The sequence below is a fragment of the Dipodomys merriami genome, unplaced genomic scaffold (genome assembly GCF_024711535.1).
Source record: "Dipodomys merriami isolate MVZ:Mamm:240054 unplaced genomic scaffold, mDipMer1.0.p SCAF_156, whole genome shotgun sequence".
Classification (NCBI taxonomy): domain Eukaryota; kingdom Metazoa; phylum Chordata; class Mammalia; order Rodentia; family Heteromyidae; genus Dipodomys; species Dipodomys merriami.
This window is the reverse complement of record NW_027202893.1, coordinates 941250-958773: the sequence shown is the minus strand read 5'-3', so window position 1 is coordinate 958773 and position 17524 is coordinate 941250. Positions and strand designations below refer to the sequence as shown.

At 43.6% G+C, this 17524-nt stretch overlaps 1 protein-coding gene across 1 annotated transcript; it reads right to left on the bottom strand.

Annotated features, from left to right (window-relative positions):
* Window positions 1-372: 372 nt before the first annotated feature.
* LOC138827450 (sphingolipid delta(4)-desaturase DES1) lies at window positions 373-9257 on the bottom strand. The gene is made up of 3 exons (XM_070022953.1): window positions 9078-9257; window positions 3001-3743; window positions 373-859 (listed from the first exon to the last, which is right to left on the bottom strand). Exons 1-3 carry the CDS (start codon window positions 9157-9159, stop codon window positions 713-715), a joined length of 972 nt encoding a protein of 323 aa, XP_069879054.1. The 5' UTR covers window positions 9160-9257; the 3' UTR covers window positions 373-712.
* Window positions 9258-17524: the final 8267 nt, after the last annotated feature.

Here is a 17524-nt window from a genome sequence, read left to right as displayed (position 1 = left end):
AGCACAGCATCTCAGCTACTTGAGACCAACTACTTCAGGCAGCAGTGACAGAACATAGATGTCTACCAGGTAAGCGGCTTCTGATTCAAAAGTCAAGGCATGTAAAAGAGGAAACTGGGTGTTGGACATTATCATGCTAAGTACTTTATTCATCAGTCTAATTAGTTCTCATCTTGAACTAATCAAAAAATTAGAATAAGTAATTTGACTCATAGAGAGTTCCATCTCAAACTTTTATACTACATCAACTCATGCCTTTTAAAAACTACTTTTTTCTTCAATGGAATTTTGCAGCTGTCTTTTCCCACTATCTAGGTGACCATATTACGTGGTATAAAAACAGTGAAATACAAAGATGCAATGCACACTAAATATAATTAACGACTCAGTTTATTAGTTGTCTTGATTAAGTAAAACTATGGAGTGAAAATAACCAGGTAGAAATAGGTTTTTTCTTTTTTTAAATGATAAGCTTACAAGGTGACAGAGACAGGGAGGACACTCTCAGGGATGATGACACAGGACACAGGGAAAGCGAGTATGAATTCAGGCTGCTATTTCAAGCCAGAACTCGCCTCTTCATACCACTGAGTTTGAAGTTTTGACAGAGCCACTTCTAAGCATCAGTAGTTTTAAACTTAATAATGTAAAAACTTCACTTTATCAGCTCTTTCTTTTAAGCTTTGGAGAGAATCTCTTGCTGGGAAGATATTTATTCCAGAGCCTCCTGCCCTTTTGGAGGCCTCTTCATCCTTGAATAGGGACTTAGGGTATCATCCACTACAAAATCATACAGGACTTTCAGCCAAGAATTGTAGTGGGGAAGGTTGTCATAATATTCAGCTGCGATTTTCCTCACCTAGAAGTGAACAAAGACAGCAAGGTGAATAGGGTCACTGAGGCCTCTTGAAGGTGACAACAGAGAGGGTCAAAACACCAAGCCATACAAATGCCCATACCTTTAATCACTTAAAAAAAATCTCTTATTTTATCTTGTTGATACAATCATACACTTTAAGTCGGTACATTGTTTAGATTATGTCTCACTATAACTGCTAAAAAAGTCATTCCATTGTTTTATTCCTGTTAAATGCTCAATAGTTCTATACAATGGAACTATTATAGTATAACTATGAGATGGTAGGTAGTTATTGAATGAGCAAGACTGGGAAGTGGTACTGTGGTTCAAGGTGGTAGAGAGCTAGCCTTGAGCACAAAGAGGTATAGAAACAGTGCCCAGGGTCCTGAGTTCAAGCCCCACAACCACCACCACCACCAACAACAACAACAAAAAACAAACAAAAAAAACCCCAAAAAACTAAAAGTAAGAATGAATAAAACTTGTACTCCTTTGCAGACATATGTATCAGAGAAAGAGCAGGAAAGGCATAATCTCACTCTTCAGATGTTTGTTAGTTTAGCTAAGGAATAATGACACCATAGAAAACAGAGAAGTGAATTACCACTGAGGTAGAATGGGCAGTAAGGGAGCTAATGTCTGACTAAGGTTAGTTTTCAATTCTGAGAACCTCAAAAAAACTCATGTTGTACTTCATGTTGGGAAAAATTCTTGTGTTCAACTAATGATTAGATTTTTCCTGAACCCAAAATCCCTTAAAAAAAATCTGCTTCCCACTCCTGGAAGAGGCAAACAGTCCTCACAGTATTCAGCAGGACACTGGCAGGATACCAAGAACAGGGGCCTAGTAGCATTCTATATCTCAAGTTTAATGCTGTCTTTAGTCAAGTAGATGCTGTTTTCTCCTTAATACTTTATCAAAAAAATGAAAGACCTACTGAGCCCTTGAAAGAATAGTAAATTAAGCCCTCATCTGACTTTTCCTCAACCTGGTTTTTTTTTTAACCAACAATTTACTATACATGGATTCTTCATATACTGCTTATGGAACAAACACACACTCTTTGTTGAAGCTATGGATGGTTCAGGTAAAGTTAAAGATGATACCAAGTTATCTCTAATATTTCATCACCAAATATTACAACATGTATTTCCAAAGAATATTTTTCCAACAAAGCCAGAATTCCATTATCATAACTGACAAATGGGACAATGACACAATATTATCTAAAACATATCCAGACTGTAAAATGCCATTTGTAACTTGTTCTGTCCTCCCTTTGGGGCTCCAAAGCAGTATCAACTGATATGTGTCTTGTTGTCATGTTATGTAAGTTTTAAACAGTCAATGTTTAAATTTTTGATTAGGTGGATGTGACAGCATGATGTATGATGGCTAGGGTTCCCTTGTATCATAGCTTTAAAATAAAATCAAGAGGGCTGGGAAGTTGGCTCAGTGGTAGAGTGCTTGCCTTGCATGCATGAAGCCCTGGGTTCGATTTCTTAGCACCACATAAGCAGAAAAAAGCTATGACTCAAGTGGTAGAGCGCTAGCCTTGAGCTGAAGAGCTGAGGGACAGTGCCCAGACCCAAAGTTCAATTCCCATGACTGACAAAAAATAAAATAAAATAATACTAGTTCCCTTTAAAAAATTTGGAGTTTTTTTCCTATAATAAGCCTTTTGTCAGCCTTTCTACCCAGTTAAAGGCTAATAAGACAACTTAGTAGGAAGATAGCAGATAAGAATGATTATTTTTAGAAAAGATGAAGAATCAAGGTTAAAATGTCTTCTTTCATTTACTCCACAAACAATACACTAAAAGTCAAGGAAAAGAGACAGTATCTTGTAGACAGCTTTGGTTTGCTATTTCTGAGTTACTTTACCACCTGAAAGATTCTGTACATCCTCCAAAACTCTTGAACCCTACGGACAGCCACTAAGCTTAATATATAAGATAATGAAACCTCAACAAAATTTGGCTGGTGGAGACAACATATATACTCTTTACTTTAAACAAATTTTTTTTTGATACTCAGCTTAGATTCACAACATATATGAGATCGCTTTTAAATTGAGCAAGTTAAGACTAATTCTGATTATATAACCATCATAAGTTTAAATGTCAAATCTTTTACTTACCAATGGAAGGTTTCTTCCAGGAATATTGGGGAAGTCATGATGTTCATTGTGATAACCTACATTGAAGGTAAGTAAATTCAGAGGCCCATAATATGAGTAAGTTTCATGTCCTTTTAAGAACATGTAATGTTCAGCTATAAAATGTCCAGAAATTGGGTGTAAACCCAGACCAAGTAGAGATGCGGCCAACATGTAGACTAAAGACTTAATTCCAAATACATAGTAAACTATAATATCAAAAATAATCTGAGCCACAGTATTGATCACTTCCAGATAAGAAATGGGTTTGGGGTTGATGAACAGAGGCCGGAAACTATAAAAGAGAGGCTGAAGAATAACCCATACAAACTTTCTTAATGTGGTACAGAAGAACCAGCCCTCAAAATCAGTAGGAATGTCCACATCAATGCCATCAGCTCCCAGGTATCGATGATGATCCATGTGATACCTCTTAAAGGAAATAGAATATGGAACCCCAATAGGAAAATTAGCAAACATTCCAAACCAGCGATTCCACAGTGACTTGTGGTGGCCAAAGGCAAGATTGTGAGAAATTTCATGAATAGCCAGAGTCATTGAGTGATTAAGGCAACTGCCGAAGACATAGGCCCAAAATATGACCCATTTCCAGTCCAAGTCTTTTACTAAGTAAAATGCAACCACCTGAGTGAAAAACATCATAATTATAATCCATATCAATCTGGGATCAGGTTTCATCAAGGATTTTATCTCTGGATACTTGGCTGTAAGAAAAAAAACAAAAAACAATCAGGAATAGAGTAAAGTACAGAGTAGTCTAGCAATTATAATTAAGTAAATATTCCTCTAAATTATAATGTTCCCTATCAAAGTCTTTACCAAATACTTATCTCCTTTAGGGAAAGAATATATCCTGATATTAAACAAAATACTGTTACACAACAATTATATCAATGTTTAGACAGAATCCTGTCATATTTGCTTTATGTAAAATTTTAAGTCAACACATCTAACAAAGGGCAGTTTCATTTTATAGATATCTCAATATCATGAACATAAACTTCAGTCAGTCATGGTGGTTCAAAACTAAGCATGGTCACACATGCCTGTAGCCCCAGCCCTCAGAAGGCTGAAACAAAAGGACAGAGTTCAAGGCTAGCTTGGGTATATAGGGAGTTCCAGGACAATCCAGGCTACATAGCAGGACCCTGTGTCAGAAAAAGCAGATCAACCAATCAAACAACAAATAGGTCAGGCTTGGTGGATCGTAGTTGTAATCCTAGCTATCTGGGAGGCAGAGACCAGGGGATCATAATTCTAGGCTAACTCGGGAAAAAAGTTCACTCACCAGACTCCATTTCAATCAACAGCAATGAGGAGTGCCCATGGTGATGCAAGAAAGTACAAACAGGACAATCTTGCTCCAGGCAAAAAGCAAAATCCAGTCTGGGGGGGTAGGGGTGAGGCTGTCAAAGTGGATCTTGTGGTAGAATGCCTGATTAGCAAATACAAAGTCCTGAGTTCAAACTTCAGTATAGCCTAAAACCAACCAACAAACAAAACAATCCAAAAGGAAAAAAACCAAAAACACAAAAACCACCAATCAGCCAGGTAGGCTGACTCATACCTATAATCCTAGGACTCAAGACTGAACCAGGATTGAGAGAGTTCAAGGCCAACCTGAACCCAAGCTGTTTCAAATACACAACAATAACACAATAACACAAGGAAAAGTACAGTCTTCTCAACCAATGGTCTGAACAAACCGTTAGCAATATTCAGAAGAATGGAGTTGGACTCCCTTCTACAGACCACACAAAAACTAACTAAAAATGGATGGATCATATAGAAAAAAACTATAAGACTTGTGATAGTTGTGATTTTCTAAATACTGTAACAAAAATACAAATGACCAAAGGAAAAAAATAAATTTGACTGCAAGGTCTTTTCTGTTGTGCATGGTAGTATCAAAAAAGTGAACTGACAATCTAAAGAGAACATGTTTGTAAATCACCTATCTCACAAAGGAATTTTGACCAGAATATATAAAGAACCTTAACACCTTTATGCTAATAAACCATTTAAAATAGACAGGTGTCTACAAAAAACATATAAAAGTGCTGATAAGCACATGAAAGATGTTTACCATCGTTAGTCATTAGAAAAATACAAACTTAAACCAGAGATGCAACTTCATACCCACTAGAATGGCTATAAAAAAGGCAAGCAGTAGCAAAGATGTGAATAAACTAGACTCTTCATACACTGCTGGTGGGAAAGTACACTGCTCCACACAGTTCAACAGTTAATTCAAAATGATAAAAACAGAATTTCCAATGATACAGCAATTCTACTCCTAGATCTCAACCCCCCCATAAAATAAAGCTATACATTCATACAATATCTTGTATATGAACATTAAATAGTAATATTCAAAACAGTTAAGAAGGGGAAATAACCCATATGTCTACCAAATAAAGAATAAACAAAATGTGGTATAGCTCCCTGCAAAGCAGTATCTGGCTACAAGGAATGAAGTACTGACACATTATAAAATGTATGACCTTTAAAAACACTAAGTAACTTAAAACAAACAAACAGACAACACATTAAGTAAAACAAGCCACAGATCAAAGACCATATTTTGTATGAAATGTCCCTACTAGCAAACTTACAGTGACAGAAAGTTGATTGTCATCCAGAACTTGGAGGTCAGTATGGGGATATGAAAAATTAGGTGATTCATACAGCTATGAATATACTAAAATACACTGAATTGTATACTTTAAATGGGTAAATTTTATGATGCGTGATTTACTTTTCCATAAAGATGTTCAAAACGTTTCCTATCAAGTAAATAGTAAAGGAAGAACTGATTGACTTATCCTTATTTGACCCATTAACACGGTCTAGTCTAGCCCTCATTAATACCAAATACATTGGTTTTTTTGGGTGAAGACGGCTCGGAAATCAAACTCATGTCCTTGAGCATGCCAGGCAAGTACCCTACCAACTGAGTTGCTGTCCCCAGCCTCCAGATGCCCTTATTTTCTTACCTATTTTTTTTTATTTTATTTGTGAACATACTGTACAGAGGGGTTACAATTACATGGGCAGGATAATACGTACATTTCTTACCAAGCATTGCAGCCTCCTCCTTTTTTTTACCCTTCACGTCCCTTCCCAGCCTCCTCCCTCTTACCTATTTTTTAAGAAAGGATCTTATGCTGCCCCAAGCTGGCCTTGGGATTTGAGATTCTCCAGCCTTGGCCTTTTGAATAGTTGGGATTATAGGCACTTCATCACTGTGATTGGCTAAGGAGTCTTTAAATAAACTTTTAATGTGAAGTCTAAATGTGATTTTTTTTTTTTTTGCAGTGCTGGATTCAACCCTGATCCTCTATCTGTGTGAATTACACAGCAGCTAGCTAAGTGTACACTATACAGAGTTCATTATTAACCAATATATATATGTTCTAGAATGCTTCCCCCTCTCCAAAAAAGAAAAACATAATATCTTAAGTATAATTTAAACTAACCTCCAGATTCTTATCTTTCTGAGGATATTCCATCTCTTACTTCTAAAGCAGTATTTACACCTGCTTGGCAAATGTTTTTCATTGAGAAGTATCTAGTCCATGTATTTATTCACTTATTTATTAATATTATTATGTTGCTGGTCCTGGGGCTTGAACTTTGGGCCTGGGAGCTGACTCTGAGCTTCTTTTACTCAAGGTGGGTACTCTACCACTTGAGCCATAGCGCCACTTCTGGTTTTCTAGTGGTTTATTAGAGATAAGAGTCTCACAGACTCTCCTGTCTGGGCTGGTTTTGAACCCTCAGATCTCAGCTTCCTGAGTAGCTAGAATTATAGTCATGAACCATTGGCGCCTGGCTCTAGTCCTTTCAAATTTCCAAATAGAATCATTCAGTGATGACAAATTTGTAGAAAAAAGGCTCAGCGCTGAGCTTCCTTGTTTTCACTGCTTCCTTGTTTTTCTGATTATTGGATAGCTCAATTTCAGTATTTGAGAATCAATTTTTACAAATGGACACCAGATTATTCTTAAACATGTAGTGAAGGCAAAGATAAAATGTACATCAATGTACATTCTATCAAGTATGGGTAAAACAATGTATGTTTTAATTAAGAAAGAAGAACTATGGTTTGGCTATGGCCTCACAAAAAAGGTTCATGTACTGAAGGCCTCGTCTCCAGCTGGTGGGTCCAAACACTGAAAAGTAACTGGTTCAGAGGAAAGGGACCTAATTAAGGAATTGATCCCTTGAGAAATTTATAACATGAGGGCATTATTGAGAGGTGGAATCCAGCTAGAGAAAGAAGCCACTGTGGATGTGAAAACATACCCCTTGTCGGGACTCTTTCTGGTGTCTGTCTCCTCTCTCTCTCTCTCCCAGCTTACTAACCGCCAAGTGGCTCTGTTCATCAAACCTTCTTTATGTTCTGCCCCGCATCAGCCCAAAAGCAATGGAGAGGATGAAATCTCTCTTAAACAGGGAGTCAGAATAAATCCTTCCTCCCTCAAAGTTGTTTCTCTCGGCTACTTGTTAAGCCCCAAAACACAAACACAAAACCTAACCCAAAGATACTTAAAGCACTCTTCCTTATAAGCAATGACAAAGATTTACTCTCTTAATTTTGTGATGAATTTTTAAATTCCATTTCACAGGGCTGGGGTTCAGAGCTCAGTGGCAGAATGCTTACTTAGCATTAGGAGGCACCAAGTTCCCAGTATGAGGTGAACCCCCCCCCCAACCCAACCCAACCATCAATAGCATCAACAAACTCTTCTGCACAAGAAACATGAAATTTCTAAATTTAGATACTCCTGTAAAAATCAGGGCCTTGCCTTTTCCTTTGGGCAAATGCACGTTAAGAAAAACTATAGGAATGTTGTATATAAGAAAGAATTCCTGGACTGGGAAGGTGGCTCAGTGGTAGAGTTCTTGCCTTGCATGCCTGAGGCCCTGGGTTTGATTCCTCAGCACCACATATGCAAAAAAAAAGAAAAAAAAAAGAAAGAATGAATTCCTCATAATCAATGCTCTATCCATTACTTTCCTCGAAAAAAAAATTTTTTTTAAAGAGTAGAATCTAGAAGCATATTCCTTTCCTATCCGAGCATCAGAAATCAAATAGCAAATTCTCTTTGGAGATAGCCTAACCCAGATTAGAATCTTCCTCTGAACATCTACTCTTTATTCTCCACCTCATCTTTTAAAATGCCAAACTGGTTGAATAGCTCAGAAGGATTAAATTAAGAAATCCTCAGCTCAACCAACGCCTAGCGTGTCACTAAGACAAGCCGGCGAGTACTTGGACGGTCCAAAATACTCTGCAAAGTTAGGCCTAGTTAGGGTGGCCCCAAAGGCCTAAGTGAGCCGTCAGAACCTCAGCAGGCTACGCTGAGTATCTTTCCTATTGGGCAAGTCTTCCGCTTTTCGGTCGTTTCACCATAGAACCGAGCCGGATGGGATGCGTCGGGGACTCGGTCGGTCCTCGGTCGGTCGCAGGCTGGTGTGAGGAGCGTTAGGACCGGGGTGTCCGGGAAGGCCTTGGGGTCACGGGGGCGAGGGGACGCCCCGCCAGGTCCGCTCAGGACCACGTGAGCGAGGCTCCGGGGATGCCCCAGGACCGCGCCCTGAGCCGGCCTCTCCGGCTGCCCCGAGGCACTCGCCGCGGACCGCGGGGGAGCCAGCCACACAGCGGGCAAAGAAAGGGATGTTCCAGCCGGAGGGCCGGGTCCGGCCCGGGCTGGGGTCTTCCTTAGCCCCCACCTGCCAGCCCGGGCGCCGGCTCCCGGGCAGCGTCCGCGTCCCCCAGGGGCTCCCCAGGGAGCGCGGGGACGCGCGGGACCCCCGTCCCCCCGGCCCCCTCCCCCCACAGCCCGCCCGGCGCCTCGCCCCGGCCTCTTCCGCGCCGGCGCGGAGGGCGGCGGGCCACCAGCCGCGGCGGCCGCACTCACGGTGGGGAACGGGCTGCTAACGGGCCACGGCAACCCCGGGCCGCCCAGGACCCGCTGGGGGCCGGCGCGGAAGGCCGCGCACGCACATAACGGGGCGCCGGCGGGTCTCACCCAGGATCTCTCGACGCCGGTCGGTGTGGGGCTGGTCCGTGTAGACCCACTCGAAATCTTCTCGAGACACGCGGCTCCCCATGGCGCCAGGAGTTCACGGGCCAGCTCCTCAGACGTGACGACTGCTCCTCCGAGGCGGCACCCCGGCTCGTGTCAGCCGGCGGCGGGCGCGGCGGGGGGAACACGGGAAGGGGTGGGGCCATCGGGGGCGGGCGCTCGTGGCTCCGCCCCCGGCTGCCTGGGCCCCGCCCCTCGCGGCTCTGCTCGGCCCCGCCCCGCCCCGCCCGGCTGTCTCTAGGGAAGGAGCTGGTTGGTGGGCTTGGCTGCAGGCGCCCGGCATTCTGGGGCACCCACACCGGGCCTGGGTTCCGTGGCTCAGAGCTGTGAGGTTCAGAGGTTACGTGGCTCTTGAGTCAGCAGCACGTCCCAGATCCCTCTCACCTGCTGGTGTTCGTGCTCTGCAGAAGCCGCTGTCGTGCCTCGTGGCTCGGCGGGAGGACAGGAAGTCCTGGAGCTGAGGTGGCTGGAGCAACACCTCGTCTTGAGGATCCTGGGCCTTCATAGGTGGCAACTGGCCAAAGGGTTGTTTAATTTTTAATAGCAAATTAGCCATTGAGCCTCTTTTTCTGCTTCAAGGACTGATACATGGGGGAGGGGGGAATGCCTATGGTACCTAAAAGCTAATAATAAAAATGAAAACAATTTCTAGTCTGTCTTATCTGTGTGTGTGTGTGTGTGTGTGTGTGTGTGTACGTGCGTGCGTGCTGGTACTGGGACTTGAACTCAGGGCCTTGACATCATTCTTGAGCTTTTTCACTCATGCCTAACATGCCCCACCGCATGAGTCACAGTTCCACCTCTGGTTGTTTTTTATGTTTTGTTTTGGTAGTCTCATGGATTTCCCTGCCTCTGCTGGCTTTAAACCGTGATTCTCAGATGTAAGCCTCCTGTGTAGCTAGGGTAACAGGCATGAGCGACTGGTGCCCAGCTTATTTTAATTTTTAAAAGAGAAGCTCGTGATGCAGCCCAAGCTGTTTGCCAACTTATGATCCTCCTGCATCTGCCTCCCTAATGCACCACCACATCTGACAAGAAAACACGTTTTTGAGAGAAAAACTGTATAAAAATTATTTCAGTGTAATTATTTCTGTTATAATGATGTTTATTCTGATGTACATATGTATGTGTACGTATGTGTCACAGAAGTCATAAACTACAACCTCTTCTTGAAAGAAAGGGCATTCTGTATCAAAATTAGTACTACTTCTCCATCCAAAAAGAAACTTTGTTGGACTAGAAATGTAGTTTAATAGTGGAGAATAAGCCTAACATGAACAAGTCCTTACCTTCAAATCCAGCACAAAAGAGGAAAGAGGAGAGGGGAGAAGGAAGAAAAGAAGGGGAGTGAAAATGAGAGGAAGGAAAGATTTGCAAAGACTACAGATATAACAAGATAGATGGTGAAGCACCAGTGGCTCATACCTGTAGTCCTAGCTAACTAAACCTGGGGGATTGAGATTGGGAGGATTGCCCTTCAAAGCCAGCCCAGTCCCTGAGACTCCATCTTCAAGATAATCAGCAAAGAGCAAGGGTAGATATATGGCTCCGTGGTAAGGCGCTAACTCAGCAAGAAACTTGAGTAAATATGAGGGCTTCAGTTCAAACTCCAGTACTGAAAAAAAAAAGTAGGAAACTGCACACATACATACACAAACTGTTGTAAGGTAATTTATTAGAAAAGCCACATTTTGGAAGATGGAATCTTGGAGTCTTAATTAGGCAGTCGGCAGGTTGCAGATAGCCAGTTGTTACAAAGGCCTGCAGCCCACAAACACACTTAAGGCAGCTGGGAAACAGGCCATAGGGGAAAGAAAGAACAAAACCAATACCAACAAATCAATTTAGCTCCTCTGGAGAGCTGAATTGGGACACCATGATTCCGGGAGTGAGCCAAAAGACAGGATACGGGATAGGATCGAGGAGACTGGTGGCACAGTGCGCTGGACACCTAGGCTGTTCCAAGCCTAAATAGGGTCTGGCCAGGGGGCCATATCACTGGACACTCACAGTCCCAAGCAGTGGACTGACAGGTTCAGTAACCTATCAGCCAAGTGCCCACTCCTGTCTCCAGGGATCTGGGTATGCCTATTACCTGGGGGGTTGGGGGTGGGGCAATCACTCTCCCCTACCAAGGAGACAAGATGCCAGACTTTAAATGGAAATATTCAGGTGCCAGCAGATCTTTTCCCTAGGGAGAATAGGCCTTAAACTTCCATATATGGTATGCTTAGAGGCTATTCAGAGGCTGGTGATTCAAGCCATTTAGGGAGTTAATCAAAGCAGAATCGAAGCATTCTCTATATGGAAAGCTTTCCTAAGGCTATGGCATCAGCATTTCTCTGAAGCGGAGCCCTCCAAGCTCACCTTGATCTAGGCATCTGTACTACAAAGGATGGCTTGGCGTGAAGCTGAATGGACAGCCCCCCATCTCCTGCCTAGGCACCGGGATGGCTGCAAGAAATTATTTAGGCTTAGCTGATATGATGGAGGAAGTAAAGATGGAATATAATATTTGACTTGGATTGTGTAAAATGGATAATGAATGATTTTAAGATATAAATGTAAGTGTGCTGTGGATAAGACTTCCCTGGTAACTCATTACTTTAGTTAGTAACTGTAATTCCAACTCTAACTCTGCAACTCTGTAACTCTGCTTCTGCTGCTTTTTGAGCAATGGGAGCCCTAACACAGCGGAACCATCACCACCCTTTGTTCTATTCCCCTGCTTCCCACCGGCAAAACCTTGGCACCAGCAAAACCTTGGCAGGAAATTTAAGCTTAAGATGTGAATTTCTTGTAACAATCATTGGCTAAAACAACACCCACTCCCCCTTTCCCCGCCCTAACCCAAAATGCTTAAAAGCCGATGTGGGCTGGCCATTTCCTAGGATCTGGACTCCAGGTGCGGTCCTGGTGCATCAGCACTTTTCACTAAGATCTTTTACATTTTCACTGCAGGCTGAGTGGTCTCACTGCACCTCCCCACTACAAGCCTCCTTACTTCAATACATACCTCACACCATTTACACATATATCATAGGTGAGAGAACAAAAGCTAATCAGGCCTAAAAAACAGACTTATAATGGATAGATATAAGAAACAACAGAATGGGGCTGGGAAGGTGGCTCAGTGGTAGAGCGCTAGCCTTGAGCTGAAGAGCTGAGGGACAGTGCCCAGCCCAGAGTTCAGGCCCCATGACCGGACCCAAAAAAAAAAAAGAAACAACAGAATGTACTAAACTGTACCATATGGTTCCAATTAGCAAGACCTGTGGGAAGCCCTATAAGACAACTTTTGGGTTCCTTAATAAATAAATAAAGGACTAGGGTGTAACGTAATAATAGAGTGCTTGCTTAGCATGCAAAAGGCCTTGGGGTTTAATTCCCAACACTGGAAAGCAAAGGGAATGTGAGAGCCCTAAAATCCAAGCTGTGAGATCCTAAAAGGATTGGGAGTTGGAATGCCTTCTCCCAATACACTCTCTGAATGCTGAGTTCTCCTGGAAAGGTCAACCAGTCCTGTCTTAACAGGAATTCAGATTCCACCCCAAACTGTGTGGGAACCTAAAGGCAGACTTAGGTTTATGCAATTTGTAGGCTGCTTACTGTTTAGCTCTCCTTCCCAGAATAAGGTCAGCTACCACTTGTATACAAAATATTGTCACATGTTGAAGTTTGTACCTTACTTCTTGCACAAGACCAATAACAGCCTTAGTAAATGAAACCTTGGGATCTGTTGCTGGCAGAAGGCTACAGATCCCCTGGTACCCCAAACCTCAGTTCCATGGTCTGGTCTCTGTGAATGTGTTGCTCCCTGTCATGTGGCAGATTAAGAAGCCCATGGCTGGTTGAGACAAGGGAGGGAAATAAGCCTACAGATTAACAGAGACTTAAAGGCTGAATCAACCAATTTCAGTGTTACTATATTTATATAATTCAGAAACTGACTGTATTAAAATTTTATTTTCTTGTGTCCAGAGGATAGGAAGAAAACTTTGCAGTGACTTAAAAGATCATCCAGTATTGATCTGTTGATCATATTTATATAATCTGTTAATAAAGATATTAAGAAATTGTTAGATTTAAGTATTGTAATGGTACCATGGTAATAGTTTCTTGAAAGAGCTCTCGGGTGGCCAAAGGAGGGTGAAAATGTTAAAGGGAGTGATACAGATCAAGATGCATTGTATACATAAAGTGCTTTGTTAAATGGCCAAAAACATGTCAATACCTATCCTACAAAACTAGGAAAAGTGAGGGAAAGGGTGGGTTGGGAGAGTGGGGTAAGAATGTTGAAAGAGATGACATTGATCAAGACATACTATACTCATAAACTGTTCTGTTGAATGGTAACTCCTTTGTACAACTTGAAGGAAAAATGTAACCTAGGCAGAAAATAACCCCAAAGAAAGTAACCCAAAAGATCATGCGGACAGAAGTCAAGTAGAAGAAAAGATTTATTGCCAGCAAAACTGACAAGGCCAAGTTCTCATGAGGAAAGGGAGAAAATGGCGCCCTCTGACACCTTGGAGGCCCCAGGGGCTGGAAGTGGGAGGTGCCTCACCAACCGCACAGGTGCTGCCTTTGAGGTGGTGTTTCCTTACATTTCCCCCCTTTTTGGTTTGATATGTACACAACTAGGCAGGGAATAAGGGCAAAGGTCTTTTCTTTTGGAGCTACTTCCTGCTGAGAGGGGGTGTTGTAGTCAATGAAGGGCGTACCAGGTACTGTACATGAAGTTGACCAAGGTCATGATGGTTATGAAGATGTTACTTGTCCAGGGCAAGGTCCTCTGGTTCCTTGATGACTGGAGGAATACTGGGTCCAATCTTTTTTATCTGTAGAGAGAGGGGCCCAGTTGGCTCAGATGTATATGAGGGTCCATCAGGTACATGTCGTTTAACATGGCAGATGCCAATGCAATGTAGACAGCCCTGAACCTGCACAGCTGTGGGAGTAGATTGAGTTACTGAGTAGGGTCCCTCCCACTTAGCAGAGAGCTTGGTGGAACTAGGTGCCTGTGGCAGGTAATTTCTTGAAATGTACACTAGGTCCCCAGCCTTGATGGGAGGCATGGAGAGCAGTGTGGAGGATTTAGGTTCATATTGGTTCACATACTTCCAGAGGAAAATATGCAGGTGCTGAAGGAGAGAAGACAGCATGAGGGTGGGGGGACAGGCAAAGGGGAGTCCAGAAGTCTGAAATAGGGGGGCGGCCATGACTTAATGTTATGGGTTTTTTTTTGGCAAGATCCTTAAGTGAAAAAGAGCTAAAGGTAAAGTTCAAGGGACAGCTTGGTCAGAGTTTGCTTAAGGGAGCGGTTGGCATATTCCACCTTCCCCGAGGACTGGAGGTGATAGGGAATATGGAAAGACCAGGAGATATTTAGAAACTTAGCCAGTAGCTGGGTCACAGAGGAAGCAAATTCCGGTCTGTTGTCCATCTGGATGGAAGCAGGCAGGCCAAAGTGGGGAATTATTTCCTGTAAGAGATGCTGAGACACAGAGGAGGCTTTCTTTTTGGTGGTAGGAAATGCCTCTATCCATCCAGTGAAGGCGTCTACAAACATCAGCAGTATCTGTACCTGCTGATGGTTGGCCTATGGGTGAAATCAATTTGCCAGTCTACTCCTGGGAGGTTACCTTGAGCCTGATGGGCTAGGAAGGGAGGTGGTCCACACTGGTATTTGGATTTGTCTTTTGGCATACTTCACAGATTTGTAACAGCTGTGTGAGGAATTGTGTGTCAGCTGGGGTTAGGGGAAGGCTCTGTTTTAGGAACTCCATTAAGGCCCCTATGGTGGTAGGGTTGGGGGTGGAAAAGATGGTGAAGGTATTTAAGGATGTCTTGCCTAGAGAGAGGAGTATGATTCTCTATTATTGGCAGTGTTAGTGCCCATTGTTTTGATGATATAGCAGCTGGCTTGGCAGTTTCATGGGCCAGGTTGTTTCCCTTGGTTATTACTGAATCATCTGACCTGTGGCTTCTGCAATGAACAATGCCAATGGCTGAGGGGAGGAAAGAGGCCTTTTAAGAGGTCAGTAATATAGGACCCATTTATTACTGAGGTTCCCTTCATTGTTAGTAGGGCTCGTTCCTTCCAAAGAGCTACATGAGAAAGGACGGTATGGAAAGCTTAGAGTCTATGTATACCATCTGGGAATGTCCCAAGGCCAGGTGGAAGGCCCATGTTAGGGCTACTAATTCGGCCTGTTGATTGGTAGTGTGGAGAGGCAGAAGGCCAGACTCCACGACACCAGAGATTGGCACAACAGCATATTCAGCTACCCGAGAGCCTTCCCAAAGGAAGGAGCTACCATCAGTGAACCAGGTAAACTGTGAGTCCTTTAATGGCTCCTTACTAATGTGGGCTGGGTGAGGTAGCAGGTCCTCCAGAGTCTCCACACAGGAGTGTGCTGGCAAGGTCCCTGTATCTGGAATGGGTTATAGTGTACAGGGGTTTAATGGAGGGCAGGACTGGAAGCTTAGTGTGGGGTCCTTTACCAGCGACACCTGAAGGGAGAGAATACGGGAGGGACATAGTTTGCAAACCCTTATAGGTTAGTAACTTAGAGAGGTGATGGTGGGAGACAATGGTAAGGTTTGCAGCAAAGGTTAGTTTTATTCAACTCCTGTATCAGGACAGAAGAGGTGGCTAGAACATGAAGGCAAGGAGGCTGCCCCAAGTGGTAGGGTCTAGGTGTTTTGACAAATAAGCAACCTGTGCGAATGAAGGTCCAATCTGTTGACCTAAAACTCTCAATGCAAAGTCCTGATTTTTAGTTACATACAGAAAGAATGGGCATGAAAGATCTGGCAGCCTGAGAGCCGGGGCCTGTTGGAGTCTCCTGAAGGGAAGAATAAGAGAGGAGGGGGATAAAAGAGGTTCTTCTGGTGGCCCTTTAGCTGCTTCATATAAGGGGCATGTTAGAAGGGAATAGTTAGGAATCCAAGACCTGAGATAGCCAGCTAGACCCAGGAAGGAGAGAAACTCCGACTTAGTGGAGGGGGTAGTAGTTACTAATCAGGTGTTTCCTGGGGATAGCCTTGTGCTTGGGAGTGAGTTGAACATCCAGATAAGTCACAGACTGTTGAATGACCTGTATCTTATTGGGTGAGACTCGATATCCCTGAGAGGCCAGAAAGTTAAGTGTTACTGTATGGTTATAACATAGTTGCTTGGTGGGACTGCATAGGAGAATATCATCCACACACTGGATAAGGGAAGATGGCTCTATATTTAGGTCTCTTAAGTTCCTTGCTAAAGCTTGGCCAAGCAGATGGGGACTATCCCAGAATCCCTGAAGCAGCACAGTCCACGTGAGCTGAGCTGAGGTTTGGATGACCGGGTCAGTCCACGTAAAGGCAAAGAGGTCCTGGGAAGAGGGGATAAAGGGATAGTTAAAAGGCATCTTTTCAATCCAATACTGAATAAAAGGCAACCATCACTGGGATTGTGGAATGCAGCATATAGCGGTTGGGCACAACAGGGTGAAGGGGAATAACAGCAGCATTTGAACGAACCATTAGTTTTAGCTACTGCTAAGATGGGGGTATTATAGGGAGAGCTAGTGGGGCATAACAGCCCTTTTCTTACTAAGACTTTTATAACTGGGTGCAGTCCCAGAACACTGTGGCAAGGGAGGGGATACTGGGGTTCTGAAGGGAAGCATTGGGGGTCCTTCAAAGAGATATGAATAGGAGGGTGGTGTTTAGCAATAGAGGGGATGTGGGTATCCCACACCTTGGGGTCCACCTCAGAGGGTGGAAAAGGGAAATCTGAGGGGTCACTAGGTGAGCCTACTAAAGCCATCAACAAGGAAATCACAGGGGAGGCTAAATCAACGTTGTATTGTGCCAACTGGGAAGAGGCTCCAAATTTGGCAAAAAGGTCTCTACCCAACAGTGGAACTGGGCATTAGGAAATAACAAGGAAGGAGTGACAGAAGGTCACGCCTGAAAAAAAAAAAACAAATGACAAAGGGGGATTTGGGGGGTTTGTAAGGTTTTCCCTCCACCCCCACGATAGAAGTATCAGCTAGGTAGGTCTGGCCATGAAACTCAGTGAGCACCAAATATATAGCACCTGTGTCCACCTGCAACCATGATTGTCACCCTGGGTTTCTGTTCAGTGATGGGAGTGGTTGGGGCCAGGAGTCCAGGGCCTCCTCGGTCTTCTCTGGCAACCAGTCCCAGAGTGCCAGGAGGGGGCAATGGGGCTTTAGTGGATAGCTGCCATCCCTGAGGATGATGGACAGTCCGTGGCCCAATGCCCTGAAACTTTGCACTTGGGGCATGGCTGGGTTGGCTCCCATGGCTGTGGGCAGCCTGGACCTCTATGACCTAACTGGCCACATCGTTAGCATGGCTTCTTCAGGGGACAGGCT